Source organism: Euleptes europaea, chromosome 15 (genome assembly GCF_029931775.1).
Source record: "Euleptes europaea isolate rEulEur1 chromosome 15, rEulEur1.hap1, whole genome shotgun sequence".
NCBI lineage: Eukaryota > Metazoa > Chordata > Lepidosauria > Squamata > Sphaerodactylidae > Euleptes > Euleptes europaea.
In genome coordinates this window covers 37,215,835-37,240,580 of record NC_079326.1, presented here as the reverse complement: position 1 = coordinate 37,240,580, position 24,746 = coordinate 37,215,835, and the positions used below count along the sequence as shown (strand labels likewise).

The window sequence follows — 24,746 nt, the reverse complement described above, 5'->3', positions numbered from 1 at the left end:
TCTGTATGTTTTTACTGTATTGTTAATTATTTATATGTACATTTTAAATGCTGTCTTAATGTTTTAATGCCTGATGTTTGTTACCTTGGGGACCTATTTGGGTAGTATATAAATATTTTAAATAATTGCCTTTTAAAATTTATTTCATTTATCTGGGGCATTTCTGTTTTTTTGGGTTGAGCTTTCCCCCCTTTTGTGTTTTCAATCCCTTAGCAATTTTGAGTGGGAGAACAGCCTGAGGACGAAAAGGATTAAACATTCTGCCAAGCAAACATGCAGCTTCCTGTGTCTGCTATGCTGTTTTTTAAAATATAAAGCTAGTGTGTCCCTAAGCGAGACCAAAGTTAAAGTGCTTGACTTTAAAAAAAAACCAAAAACAAATATTTGTTTCATTGTTTATTGTGGGACTTGCCTGCATATAGGCAAATAGATTGGAGATTTTTGTGGCACTTAAAAGCTACCCAAGTCACTTCCTTCTTCTGACTCTCCTAAGCTTTGGCAACATGAGCAAGATAAGGCCATCTGAACGGACAGTAGCAGAAAACCACAGAAGCATTCGTATTTCCTGCTTGATGCTGTTACATCCCAGGATGGTGCATAGAATCATAGAGTTGGAAGGGACCACCAGGGTCATCTAGTCCAACCCCCTGCACAATGCAGGAAACTCACAACTACCTCCCCCCCCCACACCCCCTGTGACCCGTACTCCATGCCCAGAAGATGGCCAAGGTGCCCTCCCTCTCATGATCTGCCTAAGGTCATAGAATCAGCATTGCTGACAGATGGCCATCTAGCCTCTTCTTTAAAACCTCCAGGGAAGGAGAGCTTACCACCTCCCGAGGAAGCCTGTTCCATTGAGGAACCGCTCTTACTGTTAGAAAATTCTTCCTAATTGCAGAATAAGTTCTTCATAAAGTGGCAGGAATTACATAGTACCAACAAAGAGATCCTGGTGCCAATATAATTTCTGTTGGCATTATTGTGGCAGGAATGTGTAAGATGCTTTGATTTAAATCCAAGGGACCTGAATCTCAGGGAAGGGAGTAGTAAACCGCTTTAATGGCCTGCTGAACAGAGATGAATTTCTTGCAAGGAGATACCCATTTGCCCAACTGCCAGGAATGAGCGATGGCTATTTGGAGGACTTAATTGGGTTCAACAAAGGAGGGAGATGTGGGTTCCAGGTTGGTTGGAGATGAGAGTGCCAAGTGACCCACGAGTGACCCACGAGGAACATCACTTCTCAAACTCGACACTGGGTGAAGACAAACCCACCCATCTGGGGCAGGAAGGGTTAAAAGATCCGGGACACCTAGTTAGTAGTGCCCAAGCTGGACCAAGAACAAGGGAGGGATTACCGGGGTGTCTGACTCTTATTTCATAAGTTCCAGCAGGCTTATGTCCATCCTAAGGAGGGGATGCCAAGGTAACATCTGTGCCCGAAAGCTTAGACTAGCTTCACATATTTTTATTTGCTTTCTTAGTTCTGCAGTAGCCCTTAGTGCTGTGATATACCTTTTCCATATGTACATGTGCTCTAGAGCAGGGCTTCTTAAACTTTTTCCACTTGTGACCCCTTTTCGCCCGAGAAGTTTTTACGTGACCCCTGGGTATATAGGTATATATATCACTAAATGTTTGGTTTTGTATTGCCAAATTTTTCGCGACTCCCACATTCAGTTATGCAACCCCATATGGGGACACAACCCACAGTTTAAGAAGCTTTGCTCTAAAGTGTATAGCTGTGTTCCTATGAATAAAAACCTTTCTCTTTTAAGAACTCAGATGGTGTTCAAAGAGCCTTAGCTGCGTATCTGGCTATTTCGTCCACGCGTACACTATAATCTCCTGGCCAGGCCGGGCTGGAAAGCAAATAGGAGAAAGGGGTGTGGGAGCCCACCCACTGTCCCAAGCCACTAGTAAACGAGAGAAAGGCAGATCTGCTTGGGTTGTGGTGATCCAAAATATCTGGTGGGAAGAGGGAAAGAAGGGGAGAGCACCCTGATACAGGCGTGCGCGCACACACCCGGTCTGCTGTAACAGGTATAAGGGTTACATATCCTACAAGTGTGCCCTTTTACCAGTGCTGTGTTTAGTGCAGGTTTTCTAGGGTGGCAGCTTAAGGGCTGACAGAATTTATGCCAGTATAAGCTTTTGTGGGGAGGGAAGGCAGCATGGTATAGCCCAGGGCTTCTTAAACGTTTCCAACTCACAACCCCTTTTTGCCTGAGAAATTTTTACGTGACCCCGGGTATATAAAATACATATACAAATCAAAATACATATACAAATCAAGCATTTACTGATAATAAATCATTTTTTTCACGACCCCCACATTCAGTTACACAACCCCATATGGGGTTGTGACCCACAGTTTACGAAGTTTTGGTATAGCCCGATCTCATCAGATCTCGGAAGCTAAGCAGGGTCAGCCCTGGTTAGTATTTGGATGGGTGACCACCAAGGAATACCAGGGTTGCTGTGCAGTGGAAGGCACTGGCAAAACCACCTCTGGCTGTGACTTGATGGCGCTTTACATATACACACAATTGGCCAGGGATCTGGAGGGGTGTTTTTTGTTTGGCCATCTTCTGAGCATGGAGTAGGGGTCACGTGTGTATGGGGATTTCCTGAATTATTCAGGGGGTTGGACTAGCTGACCCTGGTGGTCCCTTCCAACTCAGTGATTCTAAGCTTTTGTGAGTTAGAGCTTACTTCATCAGTTTCAAGTGAGCACCAACTTATGAAAGATTATGCTGGAATACATTGTGTAAGCCAGTTGCAGGCAAATTAAACATGAACATGGCTACCCATCTAGAATAATTATTAGGGTACTAGTGAGGGCCATACTCGTGTGTGGGAGAGGGTCAGACACATGGCTGTCCTTCCTTCTTTCACACCATCTGTATGGAGGCAGTAATTTGAGAGGGAAATGCCCAGAAAGGTCAGACGTTCCTTGAGTACAATTCACATTACTTAGAGGATGTGGTAAACTGAGCCTAATGGGCTTTTGGGCCTTGGACTCAACATCTGGCTGTGTGAATTGCTTAACCACAGTTCATTTCAACTTATCTGTGCTTCAGTCAGTATTATTATGGAGCGTGAAAAAATCCACTTGACACTACTTTTTAAACATGTGCATCTCAAGCAGGTTATTGATTGGGTGTGCAGAGATTAAAGATGATGGGTGCTTTGAACGGAAGAGTGTCACACTCATGTTCTCACCTATTCAAGTCTCCTTTTAACAATAGTTGTCTGTGAAGGCTTACTGTATTATAGGTAGTTTGCTCTGCTGTATCATCATGCCAAATATAAAGGAGGATTTTAACCGCATATTGGGTGCAAACCTGTGGCAAAATGGTTGTGTCCACCTGTTGGAAGAGCTATACCATGAACAAAGTATGGGTAGGGCTGCCAGGTCCCTCTTCGCCACCAGCGGGAGGTTTTTGGGGTGGAGCCTGAGGAGGTCGGGGTTTGGGGAGGGGAGGGACTTCAGTGCCTTGGAGTCCAATTGCCAAAGCGGCCATTTCCTCTAGGGGAACTGATCTCTATCCGCTGGAGATCAGTTGTAATAGCAGGAAATCTCCAGCTAATACCTGGAGGTTGGTAACCCTAAGTATGGGTGTTTTTGGAATTTGCTGACGAGCAGACACAAATAGTATAGATCTCTTCTTTTCTGGGAACTTCCTTGTTAAATGAGACTTAATTGTCAGAGGCTTTATGAAACAATAACCTATTGTGGTTTGTTTATATACCAGACTAGTTCCTTGCTGATTCTGATGGGGTGCCAAGTACAGTTCTTTTTGTACTTTGCAAGGTGGAATATGTAGCCAGTTAATCCTCTTGTTGCACCTGCTTCTTAAGAATTGGATGTTTTTATGTGTGTTCTTTCAGGTCAGTACATAGTTCAATAGCTTAGAACAGGGTCAGGAATTACTGAAGGGGCATGGTAATACTTACGAATGTAATGTAAGGTACCTTAAAGGTATGAACAGTAAGCACGTTCAGGATGGATAAGCATTTGAATTGGAGGAATCGTCATTGTGTATTTTCCCCTCTTCCTCTTTTTCTCGGTGCCTTAAACTATAGATATTTATACCGATATTAGATATTCTATTTTTTTCACTGCATGCTCTGTATAATGTATGTTTATTGTTTAAAACTGTAAACCTAAACTGGAATTTCTTTTTTTTTTTAAAGCTTAGAACGGGGGTATATTTTGAGAAAGTGTTTCAAGCTGTTTGAAAACAGTGTTCCAAGCCAGACTCGTTATTTTGCTTTTTGGATAATGAATGGAACTAGGAATTGTACATATAAAAGTTTTTGGCCCCATGCATACTATCGTGCCCGCTTTAATTTTAACTGGGTTGGCTCCAGGTGTTTTATGGCCTCTCCAGACAAGAGGCCTGTCTGTGTCCTAATGAGAAGGTATTCCTCATTCCATAATTGAATCCAAAAACTGGCTCTCCTCACGTTGCCCTGTATGCTAGAGAAGCAGCATGGAATGGCATATCAGTGATTCTGCTGGAGCAGAAGTGATAAATGAGAATTGTACTCCTCCCAGGTGAAGAGGCTCACAGCTTGGATGCAGGAGAGTATCATATAAGTATATGGAGGGGAGGGACTGTGGCTCAGTGGTAGAGCATCTGCTTGGCATGCAGAAGGTCCCAGGTTCAATCCCCGGCATCTCCAGTTAAAGGGAGTAGGTGATGTGAAAGACCCCTGCCTGAGACCCTGGAGAGCCTCTGCCAGTCTGAGTAGACAATACTGACTTTGATGGACCATCGGTCTGATTCAGTATAAGGTAGCTTCATGTGTTCATGGGTTCACAGTAGAGGGCAACTGGCCAGCAAGGGCATAGCTCTTGCATCAGTTTTGCAAACCCTTTATCGATCTTTTCTGCTGTTCCCCAAGAGCTGAGCTGTGGGAGTAGACTCAGGTTTAAGGTGAGATGAGAAACATGCTCAGTGGGCCCTCTTACATGCCCGCACCTTTGGGATAGCTGTCTGGTCTCTTTTTAACAGTATCAGCTGTATTGTCCATCTTGTTTGTAGAGCTTGTCTTATACATGCAGAGTTCTCTCTTCTAGAACTTTAGTGGACTTGCTCTTTCCCCTACGATAACACTAAATTTGGGCAATTGCTGTCAAGTACTCTCCAATACATTTGCTGTATGATGTGGAGAAAGGTGTGTGGGACTGGGTTGTGAAGTGGTTGTGTGTAGAGCTTGTGGTCTGTTTTGTGCTGTGACTGTAGCCTGTATATTTGACATTGGGTACAGAGAATGCACATAGTGGGGAAGAAGAGTTGGTTTTTATATGCCGACTTTCTCTACCGCTTAAGGAAGAATCAAGCCAGCTTACAATCACCTTCCCTTCCCCTCCCCTCAACAGACACTTTGTGAGGTAGGTGGGACTGAGAGAGCTCTAAGAGAGCTGTGACTAGCCCAAGGTCACCCAGCTGGATTCATGTGTAGGAGTGGGGAAACCAACCCGGTTCACCAGTTTAGTGTTTGCTGCTTATATGGAGGAGTGGGGAATCAAACCCGGTTCACCAGATTAGTGTTCACTACTCATGTGGAGGAGTGGGGAATCAAATCCGGTTCACCAGATTAGTGTTTGCGGCTCATGTGGAAGAGTGGGGAATCAAACACGTTTCTCCATATCAGAGTCCACTGCTCCAAATCACCGCTCTTAACCACTACACCACGCTGGTTCTGGTATTGTGGGTTTTCACAGATCAAAAATGCATTAATTTTTGTCCTTGATCCTATGTCTGATGGACATTTGACGCACGGAATACAAATATCAGAAAACATTGTTCTAATAACAAGTTTACTTTTCACATCTAACTTTAAAGCGTGTCAGTCACAAGGACTAAACAAATTACAATTAAAACTGCATATAAGGCATTTCCATATATCTAATAGAGTCATATGAATAAGACTTTCCTTTTCCTATTGGGACCTTGCATGTTGGCCTTGCCTGGGACTAAATGCCCTCCCACCTGTGTGCGTTCACCTCAAATGGGCATGCAGGACCTACAAACTATACACGGAGACTCCATATCCATGTATGGATATTTTTGAACAGTAATGTGGCACAGAGTTGTAAGCTGCAGTACTGCAGTCCAAGCTCTGCTCACGACCTGAGTTCCATCCCAACGGAAGTTGGTTTCAGGTAGCCGGCTCCAGGTTGACTCAGCCTTCCATCCTTCTGAGGTCGGTAAAATGAGTACCCAGCTTGCTGGGGGTAAAAGGAAGATGACTGGGGAAGGCACTGGCAAACCACCCCGTAAACAAAGTCTGCCTAGTAAACGCCGGGATGTGATGTCACCCCATGGGTCAGAAATGACCCGGTTCTTGCACAGGGGATTTTTACCTTTATTTAACGTTTCTTATAACAGGTACTGAGCTTTTGTGTTTACAGTTTGTACATACACAGGATGCCACATCTAGGTAACACAAACACAATAGAGTATTTTGATCCTGATCTCCCTGTAGCCACACGCACAGTTGTCTGTGTAGTACTTTTAGCTTCTACTAGAAGAATGCAGAAGAAAAACATAAAGTGTCCTTGGTGAATGGGTAAGCAGGGTTACAAGTTGAACAAAATGGAGGAGGAAGAAGCTTGAGACAGTTGCTAGAAAGAGGTAGAGTGCTGGTGCTGAAAGTATGTAAACCAGGGGTGGGGAACCTTTTTCCTGCCAAGGGCCATTTGCACGTTTATAACATCATTCAGGGGCCATACCAGGTGTAAATCTCCTGGTGGGGGGGGGAGAGAGGCTAGGGTTGCCAGGCCTCCAGCCACCACCTGGAGGTTGGCAACCCCAGGGGAGGCCACACAGAGAAGGCCTGCAGGGTGCCCCCGCTCCCCTCTCCAGGCGGGAGGGCAGCCAGCAGTGGGCCCGAGCAAACGAGGCGCCCGGGGGTCGCAGCCCACAGTCAATTGGCAAGGGAAGAAGGAAAAAAGAGGAAGAGGGAGGGAGAAAGAGAGAGAAAGGGAGAAAGAAATGGAGGGGGAGAAAGAAAGAAAAGGATGGAGGGAAAGAAAGAAAAAACAGAGGGAGACAAAGAAAGAGGGAGAAAGAGAAAGAGAAAGGAGAAAGAGTGACAGAAAAAGAGGAAGAAAAGAGAGAAAAGCCTCCCACACACACACACACACACACACCCGCGCACACCATCCCCCCACCACTGGGCCCCAGTCTCCCCACCTCCCCTGCCCACACACACACACACACACACCTGTTGGCACACAGAGCCCCGCGTGACGAGCCCCAGTCTCCATGCCCTCCCCCCCACAGAGTCCACAAAAGCCCCCCCCCCCCGAAGCCCGATCAGCTCCCGCATGCATGCTCTGCTGCCGGGAGCTGCTGGCCTCTTTCCCCCCTCCCTCTCGCTGCTCAACAGCTGACAGGCAGCGAGAGGGGCTTACAATGTGCCGCGGCGTTCCTGCACGTCCCTCCCCTCTCCTCTCACCGACCAACAGCTGACAGTCGGCGAGAGGAGGTCCAAAGGGCGCCACAGCGCCCCTGTAAGCCGCGGACCCAGGAACACCCTCGGGGAGGGCCGCCCTGCATCCCACCTCTGCAGCAGGGCCCCAGAGCTCCCGAGGGCCACAAAAAATGTCTTCGGGGGCCGCATATGGCCCCCGGGCCTGAGGTTCCCCATCCCTGATGTAAACCATGGGAATGTTCATATCTCTCCAATGAATAAAATCTTCATGCCCAGTAATACCAGGAAAAAAAGGAATAAGGTAGTGATGGATCTCATCTTGCCATTTGTAAGGAATAAGGTAGTGATGGATCTCATCTTGCCATTTGTACCGGGGGTGAATACAGATGATGAGCTGACCTCATGGTCAATGTGTGGCAGTTTGATCATTTCAAAATGTGTAGTGACACCTCTAATAAGAGACAATGGTTCTCTTCCCTTCTTCTGCTATGGCTAGTTCTTCTCGTTCTGAGGAGGAGGCTACCTTGGAAGCTTGGGTGATTCCCACCAGCTGTTCTTGTGACAGTGTTGAGAAAACACTCAGCTTTTCATTCAGATAGTAAGCTTTCAATTATCTTTACAATATATATAATCAATGGCAAATTCTAGTACCCTAATTCATCTCTTGGAACAATCCAGTAGGCACCTGATAATTCTTCGTAAGATTAGATAAACTAATAGGAAGAACCCTAATACTTGAGTCTTGCCCAACATTAACACCAGTTGTTACTGTCTACTGACAGTATCTAAGACCAAGATATTGGAGCATAGTTGCAAGTCTACCAAACAGGATAAAGAGTTAGCACGATCCAATGAACTCTTCTTCCATCTAACTCTGCCCAGCAAAATACCTTGTTTCATGCACTGGGCTATTAAATACCAGTGAAACATTAACTTGTGTTGTGCTTCCTGTACAGTGAGCCAAATTGACAAACTGGAATCAAACTACGGGCCTTGGACCAGTTGTTGTCAAGAACTTGCCAAGCTTGGGATGACTTTCCAACGTCTAATAAAATTATCAACGTCTAATAAAAGTTTGTATTAAAAATGGGGGGTTACACCCTTCCTCTAGAATAATTCCTGAGCTGGAAATTTTAGTGGCTTGGGTGAGACTGGTCTTACAAGATTATATTTACAACATGTTACAAATACATAGAACATATATTTCCCATTCAGAAAACACCTCCAAACTGCCACTTGATTAGAAAGATCTCGTGGGAGGATAGGAGGGCTGAACTCCTTTCTATTCTTTTTCCAGGTAATTAATAACTGATAAAGAATGGCCTTTTGCTCAAGCATCTGTTTACTAGCTTCCAGTGTACTCAGGTGATTGCATATACGGGACAAGGAACAAACCTTTGTTCCAGTTGATACTCATTGCTTTTTTAATCTTTGCTTTACTAATGATCATGGAAATGGATGTCTTCATATTAAAATATCAAGTTGGGAAATAACCCTTAATCAATTGCTTTCTGTATAGTGCTAGTCTATAGTGGTGAATGTTTACTTAAGCCATAAAAGTCATTTAATAACCACCTGTTGACTCTAAATTTTTCTTGCGCCTATGAACAAAGTCAGCAAAGCCTATCCAAGTCTTATTTATTTATTAATTAACTTGAACTGTGAATACATATTTAATCTCAAGTCTTTTGTGGCAGATTTTCACACAAATCTTTCCTCTAAATATCAAATGGCCCTTTTGTTAAAACCGAACTGTGAATTAATCTGATATTTTTAGTCAGTATATTGCAGCCCAATCCAGAAAGGCTAACTTTTAATTAACTGAAAGAGAAGGATTTGAGGGAGTATTCAGTAGTAAAACACTGTCACTGACATACCGTGTAATTATAACCCAACCGCTCTCTGTCTGTACCAATTTAATTTGCAAATCATATCTTATTGCAGTGGCTAAAGGCTCAATAGCTAAAACGAATTTTAAAGGAGAAAGAGCTTATCCCTATCTTGTAACTTGTGGCAATGGTACGAGATCTTTTTTTTTATTAGGATTTGGCTGAAATCTTGTCCTGGTAACAAAAGTATATTGCTTGTATCCACTGGACAATTGTTGATGTATATTTATGAAATTAGTACATTTTTTTATTCTGCCCATCATCCAAGGAGCTCAGGGTGACTTGCATCATTCTCCTCCCCTCGATTCTATTGTCCAGAACAACCCTATGAGATAGGTGAGGCTGAGAGTATGTGACTGGCCCAAGGTCACCCAGCAAGCTTCCATGGCAGAGCAGGGATTCAGACCAAGGTCTCCTCGATCAGGGCTTCTTAAACTTTTTCCACAAGCAACCCCTTTTTGCCCGAGAAATTTTTACGCGACCCCGGGTATATAGGTATATAAAATAGGTATACAAATAAAACATTTACTGATAATAAACCATAACGAAACCTGAGTCAACCTTAAGCCGGCTACCTGAAACCAACTTCTGTTGGGATCGAACTCAGGTCGTGAGCAGGGCTTGGACTGCAGTACTGCAGCTTACCACTCTGCGCCATAGGGCTCCACATTCAGTTACACAACCCGATATGGGGTTGCGACCCACAGTTTAAGAAGCTTTGTCCTAGATCATAGTCCAACACTGTAACAGCCACATTACACCGGCTCGTTGTCTTCAGCAAATACTGCCAGTCCATTGTATCAAACACTTTAGTAGTGTCAAGAAAAACAAGCAATATAGGATTTTTTTATATTTACGTATTTTAATATTGAGCGCTTTCCTTTTATGACCAATCAAGTGTCTTCCTTTAATAGAAAGGTTTTGTTTGCATTGCATTTGGTTTGCATTGATATATTTCATCAAGATCTCATTCAATCTGTTCCTAATAACATCTGTCAGAATTTCATAATCTCTGTTTGCTAAAGAAATAGGTCTTTATAAACCCTCCATCATAGGCTTGTTTCCTGCTTTTAGAGCTAATGCTGTCCTGGCTCCCTTCCAAGATATGGAATATATCCACTCCTTAAACAAGTACTAAATTATTGCCTTCTGTTTAGAATTGGAACTTAAGCAAAAGTTTTATAGAATTCAGAAACAAATCCATGTGGTCTGGGGGATTTGATTTTTTGTTTGTTTGAGTAGATTTTCTAATTGAGTCCCCCGACTTCCACGTACTGTCTTTAAATCAAAAGAGCAATGGACTAGTCTAAGAGCCCATTCCTAAAGGGGGAAGGAACTCCTTAGGAGCCGGCGTGACCCCACACTGGTGTAGGTGCCTCTTTATCACGGAGTAAAGTGGCACCTACGCTGGTGAAGGGGCAAACACACTGGCAATTGGGAGCCAAAGAGCTCTGCTGGTCCCTGCCACCAGTGCAGCCACACCAGCAGGGATTTCTCGGCAGGAAAAGCCTGTGCTGGTGTGTGTGTGTATGTGTGTGTGCGGGGCTTTCCAAGGGGCAGAAATGATGTTAGTCAGCTCTCTGACCCCTTTCACCCCAGGAACTCTCCCTCGAGCAATGGCGTTGCTATGCCACCTTTTTGGGTTGCATAGTCCCGTTGCTTACTATGGAGGCATTTTCCCCTTTCTCATTTTAAAAGTGCTTTTATTTTCCTTGTAGCGGCCAGGAAGCCTCTGTGGAGGCGGTGTGGCTGTGCCACTCCCAACCACTGCCTAACTGCCCTCCCTTCAGGGATGGGCTGTAATAGCCTGGGTCTAGCTATTTGTTTGCTTAAGGATCATAGTTTTTGCCTTCTCCCACAATCCCTTCATGGGCTCCAGCCGGGAGGGAGAAGGGGGCGAAACTCCATCAGCCCCTCCTGCGGATGGATAACTAGTTCCAGCCCACAGTTCTGCCTCAGTAGTGTTTTGATGTTAAAACTTGCACTGTTCAGTTATTTGTAAAGATCTGTGTGTTTATTCAAAACTAAATAGTTAGTGGTTTGATATAATGTATTTTGTATGGGAAGTTTTCCTAAAATTTAACTTAATAAGAATTTTGCCTTACTGCTAGTGCTGCTGCTGCTGCTACTACTACTGCTGTTTTTCTTTAATGAAATGTGACTCTTGAAGGTACAGACTGAGCCCCCCCTCTCAGATATGCTTGTAAATTAATGAAAGCAATTTACACAGTTTCATGTGTAGTTCTTAGTGGTGCATTCATGTGCATCAATGCATTGAAATCCACTTAAGCTTTTTCCCCCAAAGCTGCAGTGCTTCTGTTATGTTGTCTATACGCAGAGCTTGATCTCCTCTATCTAGCAATGTCAAACTGCTAAGAATGGCACAGCTACTGAACAAGTGAAATCACTGTCAACCCTCATCAGCTTATCACTCTGCTATATTATCACCCCAGTCTTGGCAAGAAAAGGCATGGACATAATTTAGATGTATTGGAAAACATATTCTAAGGTTTAGTTAGGAGAGTTTGTTGCTTTCACTGGGATGCTTAATGGAAAATGTATCTGCCATCAACATTTTGACATGATTAACAATTAGATCAGAGTATATTAAAATGCAGTTCCAATTCTGTTGAGTCATTAGCACATATCCCACATGGTTTAAATTTTTTTCAGCCCTGTGAGCATGGCTTTCATCCAGCTGGCCCTCAAGAGACCACTGGAGGACAAGAAAGAGGGGCTACTAAAGTTCAGCTGTTGTAACTGGGTGATGAACACATTGAACACATGAAGCTGCCTTATACTGAATCAGACCCTTGGTCCATCAAAGTCAGTATTGTCTACTCAGACCGGCAGCGGCTCTCCAGGGTCTCAGGCAGGGGGCTTTCACATCACCCACCTGCCTAGCCCCTTTAACTGGAGATGCCGGGGATTGAACCTGGGACCTTCTGCATGCCAAGCAGCTGCTCTGCCATCGAGCCACAGCCCCTCCCCTGATCTAAGCCATGAGCTGAATTTTGGGGTTCAGAACTAGACACTAACAAGTGCCTTCTGCTTTCCCCATCAGCTGAGTTGAATGGCAGTCGTGGGGAGCTTTAAGAGCCAGTCTGGGGAAGGAAGGGGTGAGTGTTCCTTCTTGGATACTGAACTAGAGAGGAAGGATGATGTGGCAGTTGACAAGCTGAAAAGGATTAGCAACAACGGTAGAGTTTTCTCTGTTGAGTCTGGTGTGGAGCCCCACATACCTGGCCACAAAGACAGTGATTTAGGTGCAGGACAGTAGGAGGAAGGTGCCAGAACGTTTGCTATTAATGTGTCAGAAAACCAAAGGGACCTACATCTACCCCTTTATGAAGGGTATGGCCTTCGATACTTGATGTAGGTGCATGTTGCCAACTGAGCTTTCCTTGTCTCTGAATGAGGTGTTGGGTACACATATGGAAATTGAAAAGCTTTCCCATTTTTAAGAGTCCCTTGGTTTGAGATCCCAAATCCATTGATGTTGAAATGTATTACAGATCTCTGTGGACCTGTCATGGAGTTTAGGCTAAAATTGGGATGGAAAGAACCTTTGGGAGCTTTTCAGGGAAGCTCTTTTTAGTTTCCCACCAGTGCTGCCCAAACAGGAATGATGGTCTATTTTTCTTCCATGGTTTTTTTCAGCTAAAGATTATGGGGGAGAAAATTGTACATTATAACTGGAGTGTGTGAAAGCACTTGTTGCTATATTGTGCTGTGGGAGGTTGTCTGGGTGATCGTGGTAATATATAATTGAACTAAAAGCTGTGTCCTTAAAACACGACAGGGTGAAAATTGCATACAAAACAGCCTACTTCTAAATAAGTAAGCAAACATCAATTAAAATGCAGACAATCACTTCCAGTCATGGGGTATTGTGTCAGTTCTGTTGTCAGATGGGAGGGAAGAGCGGCCTTTTGTTCGGGATTAGGCATGTAACTGAATTCCCATTGTAAAGCTTTATAACAAAAGGCCTTTTTGTGTGTGTGCTAGTTGTGTTGGGACTGGGACATGCCTGTTTCAAAGGCAGATTGGATGCCTGGCATTTGAAAAGACCAACGGGGATATGTCCCAAGTACACTTATTGACTGCATCGGTCGAACTTTGTTTTGTTTTTAAATTGTAAGGACGTTGGGGGGTTGGCATGGGGTGGGGGGGCTCAGCGAAAATACCAAGTTTTCATTCTGATCCATGAAAGAACCAAGTGTAGGAGTACTGAAGAGCTTGTTTTGTGGTATAGATTTGGATTTATTCAAAGAGGAGTCTGAAGGTTTGAAGTGTTTGCATAATGGGAATTGAAATTCCACTTTGCCTTTATGAATTAATAGCTGGAAGGCATCCACTGATGCAGTACAGAGGGCCCTGCTTTCAGGACAAACAAAATGGAGAAACAGTGGTCTGCTAACAAACATGCTCAGAATTGTGGCGCCAGATATTTTCACAATACCACCCACATTTCTGAGATTGGAATCAATGTTCTGCTCAGCACTTCAGTTTTGATAAAGAAACAGAACTCCTCTTGTCTTGTCGCATCTCAGCTAGTTGAAAATCTAAAATGCTCTTTTATTTGCTGGACTTCTGTTTAAAAATCAGGTGGGCTGCCTGTGAAACCACAGGTGGGCGAGTTCAGGGCAGGCAACCAAAACTGAGTAACTTTGAAAGCAAACTTTCTTATTCGAGTTAACCTAGTAAAGGTTCACTGAGAGCATAGAAAACGACTCTAGAGATTAGAGTTTACCAAAATAAGCTTGCTCAGTGTAATCTTTTCAACTGAGCTATTTGATTGATAACCTCATCTCTTTTTAATGAGAGAGGAGTGGGAAAAGGAAGAACAGTGAGACTAAAAATGTAAGAGTTTTTGTGTATGTGGGGATGAACTGACTTTTTTTTTTTTGCTGTCAAGTCACAGCTGTCCCATGGTGACCCCATGGGGTTTTCAAGGCAAGAGACGTCCAGAGGTGTTTGCCGTAGCCTGCCTCTGCGTTGGGACCCTGGACTTCCTTGGTGGTCTCCCAGCTAAATATTAACCAGGATTGACCCATTTTACCTTCTGAGATCTGATGAGATTGGGCTAGCCTGGACTATTCAGGTCAGGGCAAAACTGATATAGCAGTGTCCAATTTGTAAAAATTCACAGATTGTCTTTTTTCGAAAGCAAATAGCTTAATGACAACGTCCAAATGTATCTGATCAAAGACATGTATTAGTAATAGTTATATCTGATAAGCTGCTCTCTGATAACCAAGCTGCTGTCTGCATAGCATATTTGTATGCCATAACAGTGGTTTTCAAGTTCTGAGCTCTTTCCACATCAGCTTGTCTGCTGTGGAGCCCCTACATTTTATAGAGAATCTAGAACGTTCCAGATAATTATGTCCACACAAAGAGCTGTAGAGTCCTCCTTACTGTAGAGTCCTCCTTACTTCCTATGTTGAACCAAGGGGTCATCCTAGAGCAGGCCTAGGTTGACTGAAGGCCTTGGTGGCGTCTTTTAGCTTCCTGTGGTTCCTGTGGTCCACCGAGATTGCTTATCTCCATAAAGTTCAAAATTTGAGCTCGTAATAGATTTCTAAACTGCAGCCATTCTAAAAGCAGCCATTTTCTCCTGGAGAATTGGAATAAGTGTTGGAATAAATAAACAGATAAATAACAAGCAATCTATGCAGAATGGAGATCCGTTGTAATTCTGGGAGGTCTCTAGCCCCCACTTGGACAGGAGGAGGCGCAGCCCAGCAAACCTGCCCAGGCCGACGACAGCATCACTGGGATGCTGGGCCTCACTACCAATGGGCTGGCCACCCATCAGCTGACAGGTGGCCAGGCGAGGGCAGGGCAGAGGCTTCCCGATCGACCATCCCACGTTGAGCTCCAAAGGCAGATATAGTCCCCTATATGCCCCCCCCAGGGTGGGGCTTGGGAGGACCATGGGGTGTGTGGAAAGGGGCTGGGAGGGGTTTCTCGGCTGCCCTCCGTATAAAGCCGGCTAGGAAGCAGAGGCAGGGAAGGAAGCTGCAGGCTGCCAGAGCTCTGACTCAGAAGTTAACCTGGCAACCGCCGAGGGAGAGGGCAGCTCTGACTCTCCCTCGTACTGGTCTGAGGCCGAGGAAGCTCCTCCGGTGCGGGTCAAGGAGACCCTGGAGGGCACCCCGGTGACCACACCCAAGCCCGAGCATCACAGATGTTTTTGCTGTGTACATGTAATGCTTTGTTGCCTTTTGACTGTGAGTTGCAAGGGAAAATGACTAGTGACTTGCAAGGTGTCGTTCAGGGAAGCTTGCTTGCCGTTGCTGTTTCCTTCATTTCAGGGCTCCTGAAAAATTCTTGACAAATTCATTTATTTGATTCATTTGTTGGCCCACCTTTCTCCCCAATGGGGACTCAAAGCGGCTTACATCCTTCTCCTCTCCTCCATTTTATCCTCTCAACAGCCCTGTGGAGGTAGGTTGGACTGAGAGAGTGTGAATGGCCCAAGGTCACCCAGTGAGCTCCATGACACGATTGAGGATTCGAATCCAGGTCTCCCAGACACTAATCTGACATTCTTAACCACTACACCACACTGGCTCAGCACCATAACCTTATGCATCTTTAAATGCTTCCATTTCTTCTGTCTCTTTCAGGCAGTGGCGCCACAGCCGTTGTCCAGGCAGCGCTATGCAAACCCAGACAAGAACGGGTAGCAATAAAAAGAATCAATTTAGAAAAATGCCAGACCAGTATGGATGAATTGCTGGTAAGTAAATCAAGTAAACATAACTTCATTTTTCGTGTTTGAATCATGCAAAACTATTAAGAACTGAAATAGTGCTATGTGGTAGGAAAAAGTATGTGTATTTATTTTTTTACATATTTTACCCCACTGGTTCTGCAAGGAACTCTGAGCAATATACAGCGTATCCCACTTTCTTCATCTGTCGGAATTGTGTTTGTTTTTAAAAAACCAACACCTTCATATGCTCACAACTACCAGTTACCTACTATTTTAGAAACATTCCTTTCTCCGTGCTTACTTGTCTCACAAATGAATTGGAAACTATAACTGCTTGACAGTTCTTTCATCAGGACTTGTTTTCCATTTAATCTTGTCTCTCTTGGAATTGTCTTTGACTTTTGAGTGTCTTGCCAAATTAATTAATTGGCATTACCTTTGTATGCCTGATACATGGCAGGATTGCTAAATAGAAAGGTAATCAGTATGAAGGCTTTTATTGCTGCAGGGTAAACATTCTTGCTTCTCTTTGGAGTGGCATCCAGTTTACACTGGATCTGTTTATCACATTACATTGGATCCAACAGTATATTGCCATTAACAGAACGTGGGGAGGGATTTTTGCCAATCTCGTGACCTCTACTGCAGATCCCCAACTCATCCTTCATGCAATTCCTGGGAGTTCCCTTTCCTCCCAGAGCAGCATTTTGGGAGTATTTCAGGCTGCAGCAGGACAAGAAGAAGTGATACCTTCCATCAGTGGAAACTGCTGCAGGGTCCAAGCCCACCGTGCTTTCCGTCATTAAGAAACAATGGTGAAATAGAGCCAGCACGGTGTTGTTACCCACATGAACACATGAAGCTGCCTTATACTGAATCAGATCCTTGGTCCATCAAAGTCAGTATTGTCTACTCAGACTGGCAGCGGCTCTCTAGGGTCTCAGGCAGAGGTCTTTCACATCACCTACTTGCCTAGTCCCTTTAACTGGAGATGCCGGGGATTGAACCTGGGACCTTCTACATGTCAAGCAGATGCTCTGCCACTGAGCCACAGCCCCTCCCCGAATGGGAGTGTCTCCGCTTCAATTGGGGGAATTAGTAATGGAGACTTAAGCTTTGCGAGAGAGGTTGGGTAACCAGGATCTTTTGCCAGCATTTATGTGGATAAGTCTATTTTGGAAAACTCTTAATAAAGAAGTGGCTTTTGAATTAAATGGGGTTTTATTGTAAAAATAGTTTCAAGCACACACAGCAAAAGATACCCGATTCACGCAAGAACTCAGAGTGAGGGTTAAGCTGATATTTACCAGTCCAGAAGAGGGAAGTTGTGGGTTGTTTGACTTATTCTTTCCTCTGGATCTGCCTCATGGCGGCCTCACAACAGCAGTTGGAGAGCTGAGGGAGGAGTGCTGGCCCTGCCTCCATCTTGTGGCTGTTTGGGCGGGAAGGAAGCCCATGCTTGGCCCGAGATGGAGGGGAGGGGAAGCACACCAGAGACACTGAAGTTTCTAGAAGTATGGGGAAAATTCCCCGTGGCTGGCCTGTGCCTGCACAGTTTCCGTGCATACCTGCACAGAAGACACTCAATGAACAACAGTTACAGGTAAGTGCAACTTTTTTTTTAAAGCTATGTCCGTTGTAGACTTGAGAGGGTAGGCATGATATCCAAACATATAACTTCATTGACTATCTTTGATAGACTATCTGTTGTTCCCTTGCCAGAATACCTATGTTGTATTTGCATTCCTTATAGAAAGAAATTCAAGCCATGAGTCAATGCAGCCACCCCAACATAGTTACATATTATACATCTTTTGTGGTCAAGGATGAGCTTTGGCTGGTCATGAAGCTGCTAAGTGGAGGTAAGTTTTTTGTGTGTGAATGATATGGCTCAGCCCTATATCTGCATTATCTTACCTCATCAATCTGCCATCTTAGGGTGTAGCTCAAGCAACGTCTGATGAAGTATTGGATTTCTTCTGTCGTTTCCTTCAAGGTTGCTGTTATGTTGGTGTAGCACATTATCTGAATCTACAGAGCCAGTGTGGTGTAGTGGTTAAGAGCGGTGGTTTGGAGTGGTGGACTCTTAATCTGGTGAACCAGGTTGCTTTCCCAACTCCTCCACGTGAAGGGTGGGTGACCTTGGGCCAGTCACAGCTCTCTTAGAGCTCTCTCAGCCCCACCTACCTCATAGGGTGTCTGTTGTGGGGAGGGGAAGGGAAGGTGATTGTAAGCCAGTTTGATTCTTCCTTAAATGGTAGAGAAAGTCGGCATATAAAAACCAACTCTTCTTCAGCAATACTGTCAACTCACAATGTGTAGTGTTTATTTCCAATGCTCCTAGCTGTTTTGAAAGTGGAAAGATGCTCCTTTTTGCTAAGGTTAAACTGAAGGGGAGGTGCTTTATGCATAAGTGTTGGGAGCTCCTAAAAGCACACCCCTCCCTCCTTTTCTTTTTTGGTGGGTGGAGAGTGCTGAAATTGTTGGGGAAGTCAACTTGTTTCAGATCCCCCGCCCAAATTACCTTCACTCTAAATTGGTTTTGTGGCAGACATCCCCAAAAGTCGTGCCTCTCCTCCAGGGCTCTGAACCAATCCAAGTGATTGTCAGCCAATCAGAGCCCATGGAGCTCCATTGGATAGAAGGGGGTGAGCCAGCTTCAGCTTAAGAAGGGTGAAGAAAAGCTTTCCCACCCCCCGGCAGGGATAAGAGCGCCAACTTAGCCAGGCTTTGATTTGGCATTTAGTTAGGGCTTGGGGTTGGCTTAGAGAAGAAAGCTTGTTTCAGTGAGACAAATAAGTATCCTGTTAAGGGCCTTACATTCCTAAATGACGTGTATAGGTTCTGTGGACAGGAGCTCTCTGTGTTAAAAGAGAATCGTTGAATCTGCTGAGGTAACATATGGAGAAAAGGGGGATCAAATCTTCCTTGAAGGTTTATTTACTTTCCTTGAGGCTCAGCTACAAAGTAGGTACTCTCGTTGGGGAAAAGTCTGCAACCTTTGAGGGTAAAGTTGAGAGCCGGTTTTTCTTTATATAGTGAAGCCATCCATTATAACATTTAACTTATGAAATACTTTATTTTCTGTTAAATAAACCTTTGAGAATCTATAGGAGAGGCAGGAGTGGAGGACTGGACACTCTCCAGTCAAATCAGGCAGGCAGTTGCCTCAGAGTCTTTTCTCCTCCCCCCCCCCCCATAAATGCCACAGGCTTCATGGTATTGTAATGTAGTGGTGTGGTTTTGTGACATCCCTCATGCGTGGTCCCGAATTCTCTGGCTGCTGCTTTTGCACCGTTTGTCTTCTTCCTCAGATGTGATCCAGCCATTTGGGCAACCAAGGTGTTGGTGTTTCAGAAATCAATGAGTATTTCATGCCAAAAAATGTCTTTGGGAAATCTTTGAATACAATCCAGATTTTTGCAGGTCTCTGTAAGTATGTGCTTAGACTGAAAAGAAGAAAAGCTCCTTATTTCTGAGTTAGGCCCAAAGACTTGCAAGATGATTCTGAAAGAGAGTCTCCATTCTCTCCTGTAACCTTGGATCTTCAATTCTAGGATCAATGTTGGATATAATAAAGTACATTGTCAACAGAGGGGAGCACAAGAGCGGCGTTCTTGAAGAATCAATAATAGCAACAATTCTTAAAGAGGTTTTGGAAGGCTTAGATTATCTACACAGGAACGGTCAAATTCACAGGTACAAACATGTGGAAATAGCCACAGCCCAATTTCTTTTATTCTTCAGCTCCTTTTTTCCTAGTGATTCCTGGGAACTTAATGTTTGTTGTTGTTTGATGGGTACAATGCTAAAAAGAATTGAAATTTCTTCTCCCGGTGGTCACTTTGGTTACTTTCCATTATCTCAAAATGGGGAGTCTCCTGGGCCTGCTTTAGCTTTTGGCTTGCTCTGATTATCTGGGGGCAGCATGAAGGGGGCTGGTGTTCTCTGTGGGATGTGATGCCTCTGAGTGCTCAGGTCTACAATGTTGGAGAAATAGTCTTGAAAAGAGAGTCTTTCGTCTAAATGGTAAGCTTTCTGCGAGGGGAACAATGTCAATTTCCCTCCCCCAATAAAGTGCCAATTTGTCCTTTTAATTAGAAGATCATGTAATTGGCATGTGTGGAGTGCCATTTAATTTAACCCATGGCACATTTCTCAGTAAAGAAAATTCCATCGGAAGTGATGATATCCTCGCAACCTGAGTTTAAATGCATCCTATTTGTTCTTTTTTGCAGGGATTTAAAAGCTGGTAATATTCTACTGGGTGAAGATGGCTCAGTACAAATAGCAGGTAATAAAAATAGTCAGATCATTGAAGTGTTTGCCTGTGGGGAGTGGGAGATCATCTGAAGTGCGTTGAGATCCAGTTGAATTTTAACATTTTAAAAGGCTGTTAAAAAGCAAGAATGTTTGTTGATGATGGGGGTTACAGGTTGATGCTTTCAAAGTACTCAGCAGAACACTTCTGAAATATGTGTCACTTAACTTTACGTGGCCTAGAGCTCTTGAGCTGCATCCTACCATGTGATAGTGGAGGAAGAGTTTCACAGAATGCAATTCCATTTGCACAAGAGCTAATGTATGATTAAGCACTAAAGCCATTCTGTGCTGTAAGGAAGCCAGAATGCCACAACCTGTTTAAACCATTGCCATAAATGTACTTGTGTTCAATAATTTTGCGTTGATGGTTGGTGAAGAATGTGGCAAGTCACTGACCCCCTACTTCAGAACAAAATCATGTTACCTGCATTCCCCGTCCCCCTGGCTCTGAGCCTCAATCATGTGTCCTCACAATTACTTATTACAGTGTTAACAACTTGAAACTTGTATGTGTATGTTAAAGAAAATGAAGATCGATCTATCCCATCTATCTATCCCATCTATCTATCCCATCCCATCCCATCTATCCCATCCCATCCTATCTATCCTATCCATCCTATCCATCCTATCTATCCTATCTAATCTATTCCTCCCCCCACCTAGGCAGGGCTCAGGGCGACTTACATCATAAAATATAAATTGAACCGTAAGTTCACAAATATATAAACAATGATATATTAAAATCTAGTAGGACAATACAAATCTAAAACCAACATAGAAAGTGTCAGCGCCTAAAAAAATTTCACAGCGCCCTCCCAGCGTTTAAAATTATAATTTAAACAACAACTGGTTAGGAATAAAAAATTCCCCTCAAGATGCCTGGCGAAAGAGCTGATGAGGGCTGGATAGTAAATGAGGAGGGAAGCCCACAAATTCAGTTCAGTTCATGGCAGCAGAACGTAAGACTGTTGCTGGCCTCAACTACTGGTCTGGTGGAATATCTCTGTCTTACAGGCCCTTTGAAACTGGGCCAGATCTTTCAAGGCCGGAATCTCTTGAGACAGAATTCCACCAGGTAGGAGCCACAGCTGAAAAGGCTCTGGCCTTGGTCAAGGAAAGCCGGATCGGGTTTGGGCAAGGGATCACCAGTAAGTTGTCTGTAGAGATGTATTGGGAAAGGCAGTCTCATAGATACGAAGGTCCCAGACTGTTTAGGGTTTTAAAGGTAAGCACCATCATTGTGGCCCTGACCTGGATGGCCCAGGCTAGCCTGATCTCGTCAGATCTCAGAAGCTAAGCAGGGTCAGCCCTGGTTAGTATTTGGATGGGAGACCACCAAGGAAGTCCAGGGTTGCTGTGCAGAGGAAGGCACTGGCAAACCACCTCTGTTAGTCTCTTGCCTTGAAAACCCCATAAGGGTTCTCCATAAGTCGGCTGTGACTTGACAGCACTTTACACGCACACACACATACCATCATCATGGACTCAAGGCAGTCGGCCAGGGTATCCAGGATAGTACCCGGTTGGCCAACTTTGTAGCTTCATAAAAGAACGTGTGTTCTCTTCTTATTGCATATTTTACTGAATTAAAATGCAGAGAGCCAGTGTGGTGTAGTGGTTAAGAGCAGCAGACTCTAATTTGGAGAACTGGGTTCGATTCCCCACTCCTCCACATGAGGCCTGCTGGGTGACCTTGGGCCAGTCACAGTTCTCTGAGAACTCTCTCAGCCCCACCTAATTAAATTGTGGAACTCCCTGCCCCAGGATGTGGTGATGGCTGCCAACTTGGAAGGCTTTAGGAGGGGAGTGGACATGTTCATGGAGGAGAGGGCTGTTCATGGCTACTACTAAAATTGGATACTAGTCATGATGCGTACCTATTCTCTCCAGGATCAGATTAGGTGCCGTGGAACACAGGCAGGATAATGCTGCTGCAGTCGTCTTGTTTGTGGGCTTCCTAGAGGCACCTGGTTGGCCACTGTGTGAACAGCCTGCTGGACTTGATGGACCTTGGTCTGATCCTGCATGGCCTTTCTTATGTTATGTTCTTTTGTACCTCACAAGGTGCCTGTTGTGGGGAGAGGAAGGGATTGTGATTGTGAACTGCTTTCAGACTTCTTAAGTTAGAGAAAAGCAGGGTATAAAAACTAACTCTTCTTCTTTTAAAATACATATGACTAAGGTTTAAAATGGGTTTAAAGGAAATGGGTGTGCCACTTCATCTGATTGTTTTGATGCGCAACCTGTACTCTGGACAAGAGGCCACAGTTAGAACAGAATATGGAGAAACAGAATGGTTTCCAATTGGCAAAGGTGTCAGACAAGGATGTATTTTATCTCCCTATCTCTTCAATCTATATGCAGAACATATAATTAGGAAAGCTGGATTAGATTTAGATGAAGGTGGAGTGAAAATTGGAGGGAGGAACATTAATAATTTGAGATACGCTGATGACACTACATTATTGGCAGAAAATAGTGAAGATTTGAAACAACTACTGCTGAAAGTTCAAAGAGAAAGTGCCAAAGCAGGACTACAGCTGAACATCAAGAAAACAAAAGTAATGACTACAAGAGAATTGCACAACTTTAAGGTTGACAATGAGGAAATTGAAATTGTTGAAGACTTTCTATTCCTTGGCTCCACCATCAACCAAAAGGGAGACTGCAGCCAAGAAATCAGAAGGAGATTGAGACTAGGAAGGGCCATGAAGGAGCTAGAAAAGATTTTGAAGTGTAAGGATGTGTCACTGGCCACCAAGACTATATTAATTCATGCTATCGTATTCCCTATTACTATGTATGGGTGTGAAAGCTGGACAGTGAAGAAAGCTGATAGGAAGAAAGTAGATTCCTTTGAAATGTGGTGTTGGAGGAGAGTGTTACGGATTCCGTGGACTGCCCAAAAAAACATTGGGTTATAGATCAAATCAAGCCTGAACTGACCCTAGAAGCTAAAATGACTAAATTGAGGCTGTCGTATTTTGGTCACGTCATGAGACAACAAGAGTCACTGGAAAAGACAGTCATGCTAGGAAAAGTTGAGGGCAGCAGGAAAAGAGGAAGACCCAACAAGAGATGGATTGACTCAATAAAGGAAGCCACAGCCTTCAATTTGCAAGATCTGAGCAAGGCTGTCAAAGATAGGACATTTTGGAGGACTTTCATTCATAGGGTCGCCATGAGTCGGAAGCGACTTGACGGCACTTAACACACACACACACACACACGGTTTAAAATAAAATGTAAAACAAAACCTCCCTAATATTTGGGTATCTTTTTACCCACCCATGCTGGCAAACATCCTTTTAAACATTCCTTGAGTGCATGAATTAGTTGTTGCAGAAAGTGTAGCCACACACAGAGTTCTAGGGGTTGGATCCCAAGGTGTATGGAGGTGGAACAGCACTTCTGTTTGTGGGAGAAGGGTAAACAACGATCAAAATACAGGTTGCAAATTCACCAGGGAAAGTTCCAAATCATATACGTAATAAACTTTAACTGATTTCACTTGTAATTCATGTGTAATTGAGACAAAAAGCTTATAACTGACAAATAACAGTTCATAAGGTAGTAGTTATTCAAATAGCAAAACCTTCCTAATGTTTGGGGATCTTTTAACACCCCCCCCCCCTGGTAATCATCCTTTTAAAAATTCCTTGAGTGCATGAATTTGTTGCTGCAGAAAGCCACACACAGAATTCTGGGGCTTGGATCCCAAGGTGTACGGTGGTAGAAGAGCACTTCTGTTGGTGGAAGAAGGGTGGCTGAACATTACAAACAGTATCTATTAGTACTACTCTTAATTATTCTTATCAGCCTTACTTTAACTCTACAAAATTCTTTCTCTACAATTTAATGCCTACTTTCCCCATTTATTTCTTCTTTGTCTTCCTCTATCCTCGACACCCACTATACCTCTAATACAAATATCTTAATTTTAAGCTTTCAGCAAAGTCCCTTTCTGACCTTTTGTGTCAATGCTTGTGTTTGCTTTTTTAGCAAAAAGGGGAAAAAAATCTAGCTCCACTTAGAACTCTGTCTTGTAATGTGCTAGGGACAAAACGGAGAGGCTTGCTCTCTCAAAACTGAGAACAACTATTTTAAAAAAGGGCAAGAGTCCAGTAGCACCTTAAAGACTAACAAAAATATTTTCTGGTAGGGTATGAGCTTTCGTGAGCCACAGCTCACTTCTTCAGATACAGCTAGAATATGAATCCATCGGTCTTTAAGTAGAGGAACAGTATGTAAATGTGAATAGCAGGCTTGATGGGATTAGGTGTGATATGCAGAAGAGTCTGTGATGTCCAGGGGAGAGATGGGTGTGGAGAAATCAGCATTGGTAATGGGCCATGAAT

General features: G+C 43.9%; 1 protein-coding gene across 1 annotated transcript in view; it reads left to right on the top strand.

The window, feature by feature from the left end:
- Positions 1–24,746, top strand: part of STK39 (serine/threonine kinase 39) — a 146,911-nt gene that overhangs the window by 37,863 nt on the left and 84,302 nt on the right. Inside the window, 4 exon segments of the mRNA XM_056861184.1 lie at positions 15,977–16,089; positions 17,819–17,927; positions 19,623–19,764; positions 20,304–20,359. Of these exon segments, the coding sequence (XP_056717162.1) occupies positions 15,977–16,089; positions 17,819–17,927; positions 19,623–19,764; positions 20,304–20,359 (420 nt within the window).